This window comes from Pseudomyrmex gracilis, unplaced genomic scaffold (genome assembly GCF_002006095.1).
Source record: "Pseudomyrmex gracilis isolate BER0280 unplaced genomic scaffold, ASM200609v1 scaffold_11, whole genome shotgun sequence".
In the NCBI taxonomy this organism is placed as follows: Eukaryota; Metazoa; Arthropoda; class Insecta; order Hymenoptera; family Formicidae; genus Pseudomyrmex; species Pseudomyrmex gracilis.
This window is the reverse complement of record NW_018020595.1, coordinates 230,472-246,172: the sequence shown is the minus strand read 5'-3', so window position 1 is coordinate 246,172 and position 15,701 is coordinate 230,472. Positions and strand designations below refer to the sequence as shown.

At 42.1% G+C, this 15,701-nt stretch overlaps 1 protein-coding gene and 1 long non-coding RNA gene across 16 annotated transcripts in view; one reads left to right on the top strand and one right to left on the bottom strand.

The window, feature by feature from the left end:
- Positions 1-15,701, top strand: part of LOC109863641 (ankyrin-2-like) — an 81,147-nt gene that overhangs the window by 12,561 nt on the left and 52,885 nt on the right. For all 15 annotated transcript variants that reach the window (XR_002251371.1, XR_002251369.1, XR_002251370.1 and 12 more), the window contains 15 exons: positions 10,842-10,943; positions 11,057-11,189; positions 11,422-11,585; positions 11,871-12,026; positions 12,174-12,302; positions 12,390-12,587; positions 12,675-12,971; positions 13,117-13,314; positions 13,398-13,544; positions 13,616-13,765; positions 13,853-13,993; positions 14,092-14,247; positions 14,331-14,429; positions 14,633-14,830; positions 14,925-15,108. Coding sequence is in view for 12 of the 15 variants with exons in the window: in XM_020443998.1 (XP_020299587.1) it covers positions 10,842-10,943; positions 11,057-11,189; positions 11,422-11,585; positions 11,871-12,026; positions 12,174-12,302; positions 12,390-12,587; positions 12,675-12,971; positions 13,117-13,314; positions 13,398-13,544; positions 13,616-13,765; positions 13,853-13,993; positions 14,092-14,247; positions 14,331-14,429; positions 14,633-14,830; positions 14,925-15,108 (2,452 nt within the window). In the remaining 3 variants the exon portion in view is untranslated. The remainder of the gene's footprint in view (positions 1-10,841; positions 10,944-11,056; positions 11,190-11,421; positions 11,586-11,870; positions 12,027-12,173; positions 12,303-12,389; positions 12,588-12,674; positions 12,972-13,116; positions 13,315-13,397; positions 13,545-13,615; positions 13,766-13,852; positions 13,994-14,091; positions 14,248-14,330; positions 14,430-14,632; positions 14,831-14,924; positions 15,109-15,701) is intronic.
- On the bottom strand, positions 8,922-10,200 carry LOC109863643. Its single transcript, XR_002251372.1, has 3 exons — positions 10,095-10,200; positions 9,352-9,652; positions 8,922-9,270 (listed from the first exon to the last, which is right to left on the bottom strand). It is a non-coding gene; the product is annotated as an uncharacterized LOC109863643 (long non-coding RNA).

Sequence of the window (15,701 nt, the reverse complement as noted above, 5' to 3'; positions counted from 1 at the left end):
AAAAATCAGAACTGCAGTTATTGCATCATCTCGTTTTAGAGATCGATTACGCTTTTTGTCTGTATTTTTCTTTTTATTTTTTATATCGATGTTATTTTTCATTTTTCTGATTTTATCTCTGCGCGAGAGGACGATTGTGGCGTGTTGTTATTTCACATAATTTTGCAAGGAAAAAAATTGCAATTTGTACCGTCAAAAATTTCCCATCGCGATTTCTTTTTTAAATCGCAAGAGAGAGAGAGAGAGAACGTGTGTCAATGGAATTTGCAATAGCAAATGTTCCAATGGGAGTTTCGGGGAATATAGAAATATGCAGACTCCTGAAATTTAGTTCACGCTGTTGTGCACACGCCGTATAGTCGGCGACCTCGACCCTTTCAACCGCGCTCTCCATTTGCCCCCCAGTCAGAGAGAAATCGTCGGGGGGTCCTCCCGCTCTCGTTTCCTATACCTCGGCACACATCCAACGTACATTTAATTAAGCCCCAATGAAAAGGACACGGCGATGAAGAGATTTGCGTTGTCGGATAACGTTGAGTGACGTGTGTACGCACGAATATCAGAAACGGCCGAAAACGCGAACAAAGGGGTTCTTCTCCGCTTGAAGTGATTCAATTTTTTTCGTCGAGTCCACCTCGCGCATATCTTTTGCTCCAATTATTTTTAATAGACTTTCGTAATAGCTCAAGACAAGAAGAGATAGACAGAACAAAGCAACAACGACGTTTTTGTTTTTTAATTTCCGTCGACTCGATTTCGTCATTTTGTATTTTAAAAATATTCGGTATTTTTGTTTTCGAATAATTGTTGGGGACATATTTGAAAACAGTTTTGGGTTCTTAAGAGAATCTTCAAGAAAAAGGACGCGGTCTGTCTTACAAATTATAGAGATTACTGGTATTACAGCGGGCTAAATAACAGACGAACACGAAACAGGTTTGATTAATTGCCGCGCGTTACATTGGTAAAATCACTTCGCGCGTTTTCATCATCTCTTCGGAGCTATTTCCGCCGCGCTTAACTTACCGTAACAAATGGCGTGTTAGAATGTGACGTCGTGCAGATATAATTAGAAATTGTCTTTGAACCTAATAACCAACGTGTATAATGGGTTCAGAGTTCAACCGTTTGACGGATACATATGCGTATACGGACGTCGTTAGAACAGTTCGAAGAGTTAATAACGACGCAGATGCGAACTGCATTTTTTGTCTGTGTAATTAAGCGCGACGTCAAATCTTTGAAGATAAAATTGAAAATTGAAAGAGAATTTAAAAAAAAAAAAAAAAATAGTAAGCGCCAAAATTATTCAATCAGTTTCATCCTTCGAAAGTGCAAATGTCAAACGCTGTTTATTTTCGCGCGATTTGTGTGTCGTTTCGAATATTTGTCAATTCCCCGTCGTGTTGCGGAAAATGATTCTTTTTTCACGACGACCTGTTTTTCCGAGAGAAGCGACCGATCTCGCCGAACTCGGTCGGGGATTCTGAAGAAAGAACTTCCGCAAAACACGATCGGCAGGAAAAGCGTTTTTCTTCGCGGAGGAAACGTTTCTCTCGCGTGAACGCGTTTTTTTCGCGCGCTGTTTGTCGTCTCACTCTCTTTCTCTCTCTCTTTCTCCGACTTGGGTTGATATCACACAGGCGTATACTTTTCGCGATGACGATACGGATGACTCACGATCACATAAGCCTCGCAAGGGAAAATTGGAACGTGGCAACGCCACACACGTTCGAACAAACTGGTTGACTCGTGTCCCAAATTCGATCGCGGCAAACGTATTGTGTGAAAAACGCGCGCAATAAATATGTATGTATAAATATGTATGTTCGAATCAAATTTTGCAGCATTTTCATATACACGCGTCGATCGCAGCGATCACGTGTGACTTCATTATAAATAATGACGTTGATAACACTTAGTCGAGCAACTGCCGCAAGATCGAAATCAAAAGTTTGAAGAAAAAACGAAAAATTTACAGACTCGTAACTTTCACGAGACCGTTTAACCGTATATATATATTTAAAGACAAATGCTTTTTCCTTTTCACGCTATTTTCTCTTATTTAACTTGTGATGAAGAACCTAAAATTTCCGATGATTATGTCCGACGATGTCGCGGTTGATTAATAGCTATCGCACAAAGTAAGTACACGCTTGTCTGCATCAGTCTGTGCTCTTTTCGAATGGCTGAACATTCTACTGATTTTTGGCCCACGGCCAGATCTACTTAAAGGAGGCAAACTGGATTTTGATACTTGAGCTACACGGGGAAAGAGTCGATGCAATTGTGTGCCGAGTGTTAACATTTGCTTGACTTTTTAGTCTTTTTACTATACATTGTTATCTTTTGGTCACTTCTATAATACACATTGGAGGAGTGGAAAAACAACACGTGACTTTACTTTGATCACGTGTCTTTAAAAATCGGTTCAGTCGATTCTTGAGATATTACCCCATGAAAATCTTTTTTCACTTCTCGATCGCGTAAATTGTGCGTATAAGAGACACCATTGTGCCTTTTGATCATCTCCTTCAACAATGTTTCTCAATCGTGACTTCATCGATATAACATGTACGCACGCGTAATACGTTTCGCTATCTTTATTTGCGTATACCGTTTCCGAACAAAAATGACTTAGAAAATCATCGAGAATAGAACCGGTAAGAATAATCATTGCGTTTCTCAGATGTTTGGCCTCGACACAGACCGAGGCCAAGTACGCGTTCGCTCTATCGAGAAATGTACTCCATCTACCTGCGTGTACATACGTACATACGCGCTGTCATCTCGCACACGTATAGTACGTGACAAGATGGCCGTAAAAAAAAAAAAAAACTACTATCGGCCCGACTCGGTACCTGATGACCTCAACGCTCGTAACGTTGGACGTGATGTCATTTTGTCGGCCGTAATACTCGCGATTACATAAGACCGAATTATGCATATATACAGAGTGCGCGTGTTCAAAGGGAAGGAATTTAATTCGTCGAGCGAGGGAAGAAGAAAAACGGACGAAAATTGTCAGGTTTAATCGATGTGATCGCACATATTTTTTTTTTTTTTTATCGACCGCATATGAAAGATCGTGCAATCGTAAAACCCACGTGTGCAAATTTATCTCGAATGCCATTAGATGAATTGAATAACGACCGCGTATATCAATTCGAATGTAAATTCACTTTCGGAGCAGACGCGCGAGCGATATTCAATTTATACTCTCGGTTTACTTATGACGTCACTCGTTGGTTAAAAAAAAGAAAAAAGAAAAATTACCGGCGTGCGCAACCGGTTTTTAAATTCGAAATATATAAACTTCTTTAATTTTTTACACGTTATTACGGTTTTTCTTACTATCTTGTTTTCTTTTTCAAGAACACTTTGTTCAGTTCGCGTGCTCCAGGTAGAAAAAAAAAAATATCCAACTGGTCTAGTCATCGTTTACCAAGTAAAACGATCGTTAGCAAAGCGATGAGCGCCGCAAAATCTTATCGGGCGACGCGATCTCAAAGTTGAGACATTAAATTCGCCCTATGAAGGAAAAAGTCTCATTTGTCTTGCAGAACTCGCGGGAACCGCATTGTGCATGGATTCCCAGCAAAACAGATAGATTTAATTGCAGCTGCCGAGCGGAAAGAATACGCGGAAGAGGGTAACAAAAGTCTGCTGCTTCTTTACCTCTTCAAAGAATCGGCGGATGCGCGTTCGTCCGCCCGGTTTCAAATTAATTTTGTACCGCCGCAATTAATAACATTTCTAATTGGTTCGGAGCAATTAGAAAAAGTGGAATAATCGAATAACTTTAGATCTTGATGTTTTAAAATGAGTTTTTGTATCGAAATATTTTTAGAAATGTTTTTATATAAAATGTTTTCTTGCGCACACACACACACACACACACACACACACAGCATTGTTTGACTTTGTTGTGTCTAGCCAACTGTGTCGATACATCATGATACTTTTTGTCCCCAGGTCACTTTTACTCGAACACGTCTTTCACGCAAGCCTTCGAGAATCGAGGTTTTGTTCGTCCAGACCGGAATTCCGTCGCGCGTATTTCGCACCTTGACGTTATTTTTAACTGTTACGTCCGGCGTGCACGTTTTAGGCGAGTTGACCGTCTCTCGAACGCAGAGAGTCGCGCACGCTGGCGTGTTGCTACATTAGTGATAAAACGTCGGATCGGGTGGAAGCGACATCGATTGCGGCGGGCAATCTTTTTCGAGACGCCGAAACTGGGGCGAGTATCGGAATTTTAATTTATCGGATTTTTAATCGCCGGTTGCCGAACACACAGAAATTTAGTTTACGCTTTCGGAAGAGACGATCGCGCGCGAAGGTGGAATCCTCGTCGCGTGAGAAAAAACGCGCGTTAATGGGAGAACGTTTTTATACGATCCGTTCCTCGATTGGTCGACAAAAATCATTTTCTTTTTGTGCGAAGACAATTTGTTCTTGATATTGTATTGTGACGTTAAAATTGATGGCTGGAATATACGTATGAATGCGCCAATAAACGATGAGGGCGTTTTCTGAGCCACAGTTGCTCAATGACAACTGAGCTACTGATCTGGCCGCGATCTTTTGGTTACTCCCTCGGCCGGTGACCGATGCAAATTGTCATTAATCATCGGCGCTGATGGGTCGAGACATTAATATCCAGAACACCGGGGATGTCCCTATTATGCGCTGGGTCTTTGGAGAGGACGTGTGCTCATTATGTACAATAGCAACTTATTCACGGCAACCACCATTGCCCATCTGTGTAATTAAGTAATTGAATTAAATATTTATTTTCCATGACCTCGCAACTCTCGGTGCGTGCGAGAGATTTTGCGGCAAAAATCTGTTTTCCGTGTAATTCAGTTTTTGTTAATAGCTCGCGACACACATTTCCATGACGCCAAAAAATAAACTGGTATTTTTCTTGACGTAATTTATAAAAATTGCAAAAACTCTTAAAAAACACATTCGGTATAAAAAAGACTCGTAATTTAAATGAATGTAATATAAATTTTATTCGCAGAATAATTCTATTCATTCGCACACACACACACACACATAACGTTTCTCGAGTCTGCGAATTAGACCAATCAGCGAAGTCGTTACTTTTCAACTAAGTCCACGCTACTTAGCTGAGATTATTATATCGCTACTTCGTCTTCATTAACGCGACTGCTAATTGCCTGACCAATAGCGCCGGCGACTCCGGTTCACTCGCTTGACATCTAGAATCTCTGAAACGTGTTCGCGAGCGACGACGACGGTGTGTTTAACGAAGGCAAGATCGTTAATACACATGGCGAAGTTTATTTCCTTTTTCTTATCGCTTGACTGATAATGACCTCCCTCTCGAAACGAAATCCTTCCTTTGCTGTTCTACGCGGACATAATGAGCGTGTGTAAATTACACAAATCCGATACTCAACGCATCAGCCAACTTCCTTCATTACACGCTATCGCAAATTGTTTGGAAAATTTTCCGCTTTGTTGTTTATTCGCTTTGTTGCAGATATCGGAGAAATTTTTTTGCTCATCGAACTCGAGCTTATTTAACAAAATTAAAGCGAGCGCGAAAAACGCACCATGCAAAGATTGAACTTCTGCGAAATTCTGCTGTCGTCTTTTTTCGCGGTTTTTCGCGCTGTGAGCTCGGAACGATCTATTATTTACGTGCTAACGATCGCTTAAATGCGCGGTCTCGACTCTTCCACCCGGCACGCTTTTGTGGCACTCTTACCGGGCACCGTTGCGAGACGCTTTTGTGAAAGGGAAAAAATGTGTGATACCTGCACGAGGTCCGTTGATCCCCGCGCGGCAGTTCGTTGAACTCCGCCACGCCGCGCTATCATCTTGACTTCGCGCCACGACGAACCGTGACGATTTCAAAATTTGTATTATTTCGAATCGCTTAAGCGATTTCGCGCGTATCTTATTCGTCGCTTGTTCGACTCTTGTCTGACAATTTCCTACTCGCGTCGATTCCTGCGGTTTTCTCAAGGATCAGACGAGCATCTCGTTTCGTTGTGGAAACCTCCTCGAGTTCTTCCTTCGCAGACGAGTGCCAATTTCCGCTTTTGTTTTGCGAAAAACTAGCGCGGTCGCGCTCGAACGCATTCTACGTGGCTACGTGGCGATCCGTTAGTTTGGCGCATGGCGCGGCTATAGTTAGCTTGATGCACCGCCAGAAATTGCAGAGCGGGCGCACAGCCATTACGCTTATTGCGGCCGACGTACTCTTTCTCTCGTCAAAAGAGACTCTCTCGACCGATAGATACTTGCGAAGCTCTCCGCGATCTCTCAGAGGGATCTATTGTTACTTATACGGTACGGAAGTATTCCGTTTTCTTCATTTCGAAGCGATTTTCTTCAAGCAACCACGCGATGCGCGATGTAACGTAACGCCGCTGCCGCACCGCGATAAGGTTCTACGGTGGTGCTACGTGAGCGCGATCGCGCTGTTACTCGGTTAATGACCCAAGTCGAGCTGTCCGCTAAATTATTCCCCGCCCCCGCTCGTTTCCAGCCGGTTTGCGTGCGGAATTATTATGTGACGTTTGTTTCGCTTTGAGAGAACTTCTCTTTGTCGTGATGTTGCTCCGAGCCGACGACGATCTCTCGCGATCTCAACCTGTCCCTTGCATGTATGTGCATCGCGAAATGTAAGGGAGAAAATTATTTCGGACTATAAATAGAACGATATATACGGAGAGTGTTTTATTTTTTTTTAAACTTTGGGGGAACAAGGAAGAGCCGGACGTTATAAATTGCCGCATTGTGTGCGAGAGTTGATAGCGTGTTGCTGCGATTTTTTTTTTTCCTCTTCGTCGTGCGGTCTCCGCGTTCTATGTTTAGCACGACGACTCCTTTCACGCTCCCTAAGGGAAATCTCCTCCCGGAAGCCCTTGAGGCGCATCTTTCTGCTCAGAGACGACACGTGAAGCGAGTACACTTGCGTGGGAGACAGAGAGAGAGAGAGAGAGAGAGTACGAGAACGGGTGTTCTCTTTAGGTCCGGGAAGAAAACCGCAGCCGTGTGATCGCCGAGACGCCGGCGGAGTCATGTTTAGCAACTCTAGACGTGTCGGTCGTCGCGATCGAAAACCAAACCGTTTGTCTCTCCGCGAAAAGTCGTAAAGAAACGTTGCTTTTGCTCGTAAAATTCAGAGATCTTTGATGTCGTGTTTTTCTATATAAGTTTTTTTAATAATTATATAAGTTTGCATGTTTTTAAAAAGTATACAAATCGTACAGATCATACACGACTTATTTTTTCAATAATTATAGCACAATAAGTAATTAAGTATAGTAATATTAATTAATCAACATAAAGTACAATACTTAATTAATATTTATAATTATTTGTAAAGAAGATAATCGAATTTCGATGCGTTACCACGTTTTAAAGCGAATGTTGAAAATGGAACGGAAAACTGTAGTTAATTACGTCGCAACGAGGCGTGTGTACTTATTCTAAAATGAAGTTGTCATTTTTGTCACGTAATTGACGTGCAATTGACGTCTTTAAAAGCGCTTCGGGTACTTTCGGGCGCGCACGCAACATTTGTTAAGTGCATCGCACGTCTGAATTCGAAGGAGCTTGTTTTTATTTTTTTTTTTTTTTTTTTTTTTTATGCAACGAGAAAGTATCTTAAGTGTATTTGTTCACCCGCTCTCTCTCTCTCTCTCTCTCTCTCTCTCTCGCCGAAGACGTTTCGAGCGATAAACTTTGCTACTTACTTGCCGACTAAGTGCTTCACTCGAAGTTATCGGGACATCAGTAAAGAAACTTGCGCACGTTCGCGTTTCGTTTGTATTGTGTGCATTTCGATTACTTTCGATTTCTCGACGCGTGTCGTCGTTTGTCCGAATGTAGGTTTCCACTTAATACGTACCTTTTACGGAAAAAGCACGCGCCGATTCGCATCGTCGATACGTGCGCTGCAAATGAAAACAATTACCTTTAATTTTTTTTACGGTCGCTACGCACGTGTAGAAAGTAAGCGCGGTTCTGAGAAATTTTTCAATTAAAGACCGAACGAATGTAGCGAATCAAACGCGAAGAAAAAAAGAGAGAATTATTTTAATAAAAATAATAAGTTTTGCACTAATGTAATAGGTCTGTTTTATACACGTATACATATGTACGTACGTATGTGCGCGTCCTTCGTGTGCAATTTTTTTCACACGTATTTGCGGAGCTACGGATTCCTCTTGTTCTGCGTTGCACAATGCCTGCGATATTTGATGAGATGAGGACTTTCCTCCAGGTTTCATTTTTCTGACAAAATTTTTGCAGTCGTAAAGAACGGTATTTTCTCTCGCGCGAATTGCGCACGCGAGTTATTATATTGGCCGAAAGGCAATGGGGGGGAAAGCGTTGTAAATGAGCGTAAGAGCGCAGCGACTATCGATTTAACGCCGTAGACCCCGTGTTTCAAGCGCATGACGATAAAACGTTGCGTCTCTCGGCACAAAACCACCCACAGCCAGCACGCGCGCGCTATAGCAGTTTTCACCGTTACATCTCCCACCGCACACGCTCGGTACTATATACAAACGTCGTATCGTTTCTGCACGCAATATTTTATATATACAACACACAGTCGCAAAAGCAAGTCTCGACAAATGTACCGTACATTTGCGTATAGTTAATTAAGGCTGTGAAACACAAGGCTGTGGCGCACGTCTGTTTTCTTTCGTTTGAAAAATGTTTTCAACTCAAATTGCGCGCGAGTTCGAGATTATGCAAGAGAGCACGCAAAGATTAATTATACAAATTACGTTTTGACAAAATGTTTCCATTGAAATGAAGAGAATAATTAGCACTTCTGTCAGAAGAAAAATGCGTGTATTGTTTTTTTTTTTTTTTTTTTTTTTTTTAAATTTTATTTTCAAGATTTTTAATCAAGTCTTTACATGCACTCATCTCTTCCGTATTTTATCGCAAAGCTCGTGTACTTTTACAATTATATGGATGCGGCGCTCGTGTTATGCTCGCGCAATTTTTATTTCAGAAGTCTGGCAAATGTAGCAAATTTACGCGTTGAGACTTCAACGAATCTGACACGTGTGTATTATCGTATGGAACGTGCGGTTGCCCCAAGTCCATTGACTCGGCTCGATCTCGACTTGGCTTTCATCCCGCGCAGATCATCGGTCAGACTGAGACATCTCGGTTATTACCGCAGGGTATTCTCGAAACAACATCCCGGAAGTTCTTCCCACTGTCGCGGTTAGGTAATTTAGCCGAGATCATTTTTCCTCTCTATACGCAAACAACATGAAAACAAAGTTTGTCCAAGTGTTTGTGGGGAAATCTCCGAAAAGTTGAATTCGGCAGACGTACCTTTTTCCCGCAGGATTAACGGGAACGCAATCCGACGCGTGGTGACACCCTGTAGAGAGCCGGTAGTTATAGGTCGTGGCGGGGCGTTTGCTCTGGACACATATGTATATGTTCACTCGGTGGTATCCCGAACGAGAGGGATATCGAATATGCGGGGAAGGAACGGGGGTGTCGCCAGCCCAAGGGGTGGCGGTGACACACGGAACAGACGGAGAAAGATCTGGATTTCTGTCGTGTCGTCACAGACTGCTCGGCGCCCCACGCTCTAGATCCACAGTTAATTACCAGCTCGCTGTGTGATCTGGAAATAAGCCGGCCACCATGATCCACTTAGACTCCCAGGTATTAACGTCGATTACATTAAGGTTGATTGACTCGGTCGAGCGGGAATGAAAATAAAACACGGCGGAGAGTACGCTCAGGATATTAGACGTAATATATATGCGATACTAATAAAAAAAAAAAAATAAACGTACTACTTATTAAATTAATTAATTAATTAAAGCGACCACACTCTTAATTAGGATTGTGAGAAAGTCGCGACGTGTCGCGCGTTTCTCTTTGATTCGATACAATCGTTAAACGCGATCTTTTCTTTCCGTAAAAATACCTCAGAACCTATAGCTTCACACGTGTGGGAGAATTTTTTTTTTTAAGCGCGATATTTATATATTGCAAAAAATTAGAATGAAGATAAAATCACGACGACATTAGGTCGTTCGCAGGAATACTTTTATGCGCACTTGGAGGTACTGCGGTGTCCTTGCGTTCACGCGAACGAATTAATTTATCTGCCATCGCGCGGAAATTACGCCACGATCGCTCGATAGCGACGATGATAAGTCGCTGCGGCGACTTCTGTCCTTTTCGTTGTGTCCTGAAGTTGCACGCGAGGCCTCGTTAAGGCCTGTTTACACAAAACGCAGATGCGCGTCGGCATCAGATAGCCGGTCTCGCGAAATAGACTAATCACATTGGCGAACCGATCCACGATGATTGGTCACTTTCGCGACCCGCGACCCGCGTTTGCGTCTTGTAGTGTGTAGATAGGGACCTTAAGAGTCGCGTTTCTTCCACGTTTCTTCACGAACACGCACATAGTTGCGCAAAAAGGAGCAGAATTCTTTGCGAGCTGGAATATCGTTTTCTGCGTTCCCATTCGGGCGACGTTGATTGCACCGAGAAGAAAATAAAAAAGACAGTCGGATTAACGGCGACACAAAGTCGTACGTGACACGAAAGAAAAAAGAAAAGCTTTTTCGGTATGTTGCGCAACTCAAACATGCGTTATTCAAACCGATATTCGCTCCCGTGAGTATCGAGCGTTTAAATTGATATCCCTCCCTCTCCCACGTGAAAGAGAAACACACGGTTTACAAATATCGTAAAAATGCGAAAGCTTGAAATTTCTTTTATAATTGTCGTGTTTTCGGATATATATATATATATATATTATAATATATAAAGGCGTGTTTCATTGTTGCTTTCAGAGCGATCCCAGTACCACGTTTTTACGAGCGGCTCGAGCCGGTCAGCTCGACAAGGTTTTGGAATATCTTGAATCCGGAGTGGACATCAACGCTTCTAACGCTGTAAGTAATTGATTTCGTCGTTTTTCTTTTTCTCTTAAACAATCAAAAAAGTTTGTCTTTTTTATTTAAAACGCAAACTTAATGACACTTGCGTTCAACAATGTGTTTCGCAGAATGGCTTGAATGCTTTACATCTGGCGGCTAAGGACGGCCACTTAGAAATCGTAAGAGAGCTCCTAAACCGCGGCGCGATCGTAGACGCCGCTACCAAAAAAGGGAACACGGCGTTGCACATAGCTTCTCTTGGTAAGTGGACAATCTCTCTTTCTCTTTCTCTCTCGTTTTTATTACTTCGTGCGAGCATCACGGTTGTCATCGTCGCTCGCTTAAATGCATGCGGGACAAGGCCGCGCGAGCGAGGTTTTTAAAATCGCGAACATTTACTTTGCAAACTCTCTTCGGATATCTCTCGCGGCGCTGATACGAATGTATAATATAAATTTTCCCCGGTGACACATCAATATGTATCTTCTTCCAGCTGGACAAGAGGAGGTTGTACAATTGCTGGTACAAAAAGGTGCCTCTGTGAACGCGCAATCGCAAAATGGATTCACGCCGCTGTACATGGCCGCTCAGGAGAATCACGACTCCGTGGTCAAGTACCTCCTCAGCAAGGGCGCGAATCAGACTTTGGCCACCGAGGTTTGTTCATGAAATGTTTTTTTCTATCGTAATTTTTCAATAAAATCATCATAACGTTTTTATTGTAGGATCAATTTAATTCTATAAATTTGTATTTATTATATGATACACTATATGTTGTGTATATATATATATTTTTTATATGTATTTTCTCAAATATTTATACTAATGTCTTATACATGTACGTTATATTTTGTAGTGATTTCATTTTGTTGTTGTCAGATTCAACTGTTCTACAGCGATCTCTATTTATAGCTTGACATTTAAAATATGTGTCTCTCGTAGGACGGTTTCACTCCGTTGGCGGTGGCCATGCAACAGGGTCACGACAAAGTGGTAGCCGTTCTATTAGAAAACGACACTCGCGGTAAAGTTCGACTACCCGCCCTACACATCGCCGCTAAGAAAGACGACTGCAAAGCGGCTGCCCTACTTTTACAAGTGAGTTTATTGTGAGCGCGCTGTGTGTCGCGCGCGCGCGACTTGTATTTTAAAGAGACAAATGATATAATGATGATAATAATAATAATAAGTAGAAATTAGTTCACGGCGTATAGTTTCTACGACTTGGTTCTTTTGTTTCCGCAGAACGACCATAATCCAGATATAACATCGAAAAGCGGTTTCACCCCGCTGCATATAGCCGCGCATTATGGCAACGACCGAATCGCTTCCCTGCTCTACGATAGAGGGGCGGATGTCAATTTCGCGGCAAAGGTGTGGCAAAACTCTTATAAAACAAACGAAATCAAATCGCGCGCATGTGTGCGTATATTTTTTTCTCTATAATTTTCTTTCTTACAGCACAATATCACACCAATACACGTGGCCGCCAAATGGGGTAAGATCAAAATGGTCAATCTTCTCATGAGCAAGGGGGCGAACATCGAAGCGAAAACGAGAGACGGTCTAACTCCTCTGCACTGCGCAGCCAGATCCGGCCATCACGAGGTGGTCGACATTCTCATCGAGAAGGGAGCACCCATCGGTTCGAAAACGAAAGTAAACACAAATTTCTATTGTTCTCGAGCGAACAAAACCGCGCGTAGCATCACGAGATTAAGTTAACACGTGAGCTTCTGTTGACAGAATGGTCTTGCGCCGTTGCACATGGCTTCCCAAGGGGATCACGTTGACGCCGCGAGGATTTTGTTGTACCACCGCGCGCCCGTAGACGAGGTAACGGTGGATTACTTGACCGCGCTGCATGTAGCCGCGCACTGCGGCCACGTACGCGTGGCCAAGTTACTTTTGGACAGAAACGCCGATCCCAACGCGCGAGCTCTGAACGGATTCACTCCCCTTCATATCGCGTGTAAGAAAAATAGAATAAAAGTGGTCGAACTTCTTCTGAAGCACAAAGCGAGCATCGAAGCTACGACTGAGGTAGTTAATTTCTCTTGATTGTCTTAAGATTATTTTGAAATATTCTAGAGTTAATAAAACAGATCGTGTAACATCTTTAGACAATCTCAAATACAGGATCATTGCGAATACTGGTCCGAGAGACTAATTAAAAATATCATTTCAGTCCGGATTAACCCCATTGCATGTCGCGAGTTTTATGGGATGCATGAACATCGTGATTTACTTGCTGCAACACGAAGCCAGTCCCGACATACCGACCGTGAGGGGCGAAACGCCGCTACACTTGGCTGCCAGGGCGAATCAAACCGACATCATTAGGATACTTCTCAGGAACGGCGCTCAGGTTGACGCAAGAGCAAGAGTGAGTATCAATATTTTTCAAGAAATAAATAAATTTACATACGCGCAAATTGACGTAAAACTTTTCGTTATTTGCGTTACAAGGAGGAACAAACACCGCTTCACGTCGCTTCCCGCTTGGGTAATGTCGATATCGTGATGTTGCTGCTGCAACATGGTGCGAGTGTTGATGCCACAACAAAGGATTTATATACTCCGCTTCATATCGCTGCTAAAGAAGGCCAGGAAGAGGTGAGGACCTTAAAAGTTTTATCTTTTTCGCGCGAAGTATCATAATTCTATCGATTGTTTCTGTCGCACAGGTCGCATCCGTTCTACTAGAAAATAGCGCATCGCTCACTGCAACGACCAAGAAAGGATTCACTCCTTTGCATTTAGCGGCCAAGTACGGCAACATGAACGTCGCTCGATTATTGCTGCAAAAGAACGCACCGGTTGACGCTCAAGGAAAGGTAAAATATATCGTGTTTAACAAGATTAATTTTATTTTAATTCAGAAATGTCTTTTTTTTCTACGTGCAATGTGGTTTTAATTTCAGAACGGAGTAACCCCTCTTCACGTAGCGTCTCATTATGATCATCAGAACGTAGCTTTACTTTTACTAGATAAGGGAGCCTCACCTCATGCTATGGCTAAGAACGGTCATACGCCTTTACATATTGCTGCACGTAAAAATCAGGTATTATTCATATAATTTTAATTATTAACAGGGGAATTTCGCAAAATATATAAAAATGTAATAGAAATGTAAAATAAATTTTCTTGGTTTCTCGGTAGATGGACATTGCAACTACTTTGCTAGAATACGGAGCAAAAGCTAACGCCGAATCGAGAGCTGGATTCACGCCATTACATATTAGTGCACAAGAAGGTCATACTGACATGTCGACTCTTCTTATCGAACATAAAGCGGATACGAATCACAAAGCGAAGGTAGGTAAATAGATAATGGATAATTTTACGCAATATATATATATATATGTTTTATATACAAAATTCGGTTGTATGTTTTACAGAATGGCCTTACGCCTCTACATTTATGCGCACAAGAAGATAAAGTGAGCGTCGCCTCCATTCTCGTAAAGAATGGCGCTCAGATCGACGCTAAAACTAAGGTAACATAATTGACAAGTTTTTTGTTTAATACTATAAATTAAATAGTGAAATAAAACCTTGAAAATAATATAGAAAAATATGATTTGAATTAAATTGTCAACTTTTGAAATTCGAATTAAATTCAAAATTAAAGCAAGATTTATATAGAGAATTGTGATCAACAATATAATCTAAAGATAAATGTTATTCGTATGTGTCTCAGGCCGGATATACGCCGTTGCACGTGGCGTCTCATTTCGGCCAGGCAGCTATGGTCCGGTTTCTCTTGAGATCCGGTGCCGCCGTTGACAGCAGCACCAACGCCGGTTACACTCCTCTCCATCAAGCCGCCCAGCAAGGACACACGCTCGTCATCAATTTGCTGTTGGAGAGTAAAGCCAAACCGAACGCTGTGACTAATGTAAGTCTTTTATTCTATCGATTCGCGCATTAAAATTCTACAACAGTTTGCTCGTGACGTAACGCAATCACATGCGAAATGTAATTTCTCACAGAACGGACAGACTGCCCTGGACATCGCACAAAAGCTTGGCTACATAAGCGTGATTGAAACACTGAAGGTTGTCACGGAAACCGTCATCACGACGACTCACACGGTCACCATCGAGGAGAAATACAGAGTCCAAGCGCCCGAATCCATGCAGGAGACATTCATGAGCGACAGCGAGGACGAAGGAGGTGAGTACACATTTTACGTTTCAGGGAAATATCTCTATTATTCTTTTATATGTATATATTATATATATTGCTGCTTTTACTATTTTCTATCAAAGCTGCGTATTGGGACAAAGCAAATTGTTATAAAAATAATTTTTTCAAATATCAATTGAGAATTATTCTTTTTTACAAAAAATTTCTAAACATGTATTTATGGACAGCTTTATCGCTTAGAGTAATTGTTTGCTTCGCACATGTTAGATTTTTAGCGCTGGAGGAAAGGTAGGGATGACATGACGTTAGAAAGAAATTGGAAGTTGAGAGACGGCGCAATGCTTTTGCTTTAGCTGATATTGGACGCGTATGCGTCTAACGTTATTGAAATTTCTTTTAGCTCGTAAAACCGACGATTTTATCCCTTTTTAATGCAACTTGCGCGTAGGGCAAGTATGATGCAACGCGTATTACCGTGACAGGCCGAGTATTCACAGTTTGACCTAATATTTGAGATCGCCTTAAGGTTCATTTTAAAATAAACCGTTTTATAAGCTACGGAGTTTCTCAAGATGAACTTCAGACAAAATATAAGATCCGACCGTGAATACCTTAAAGAC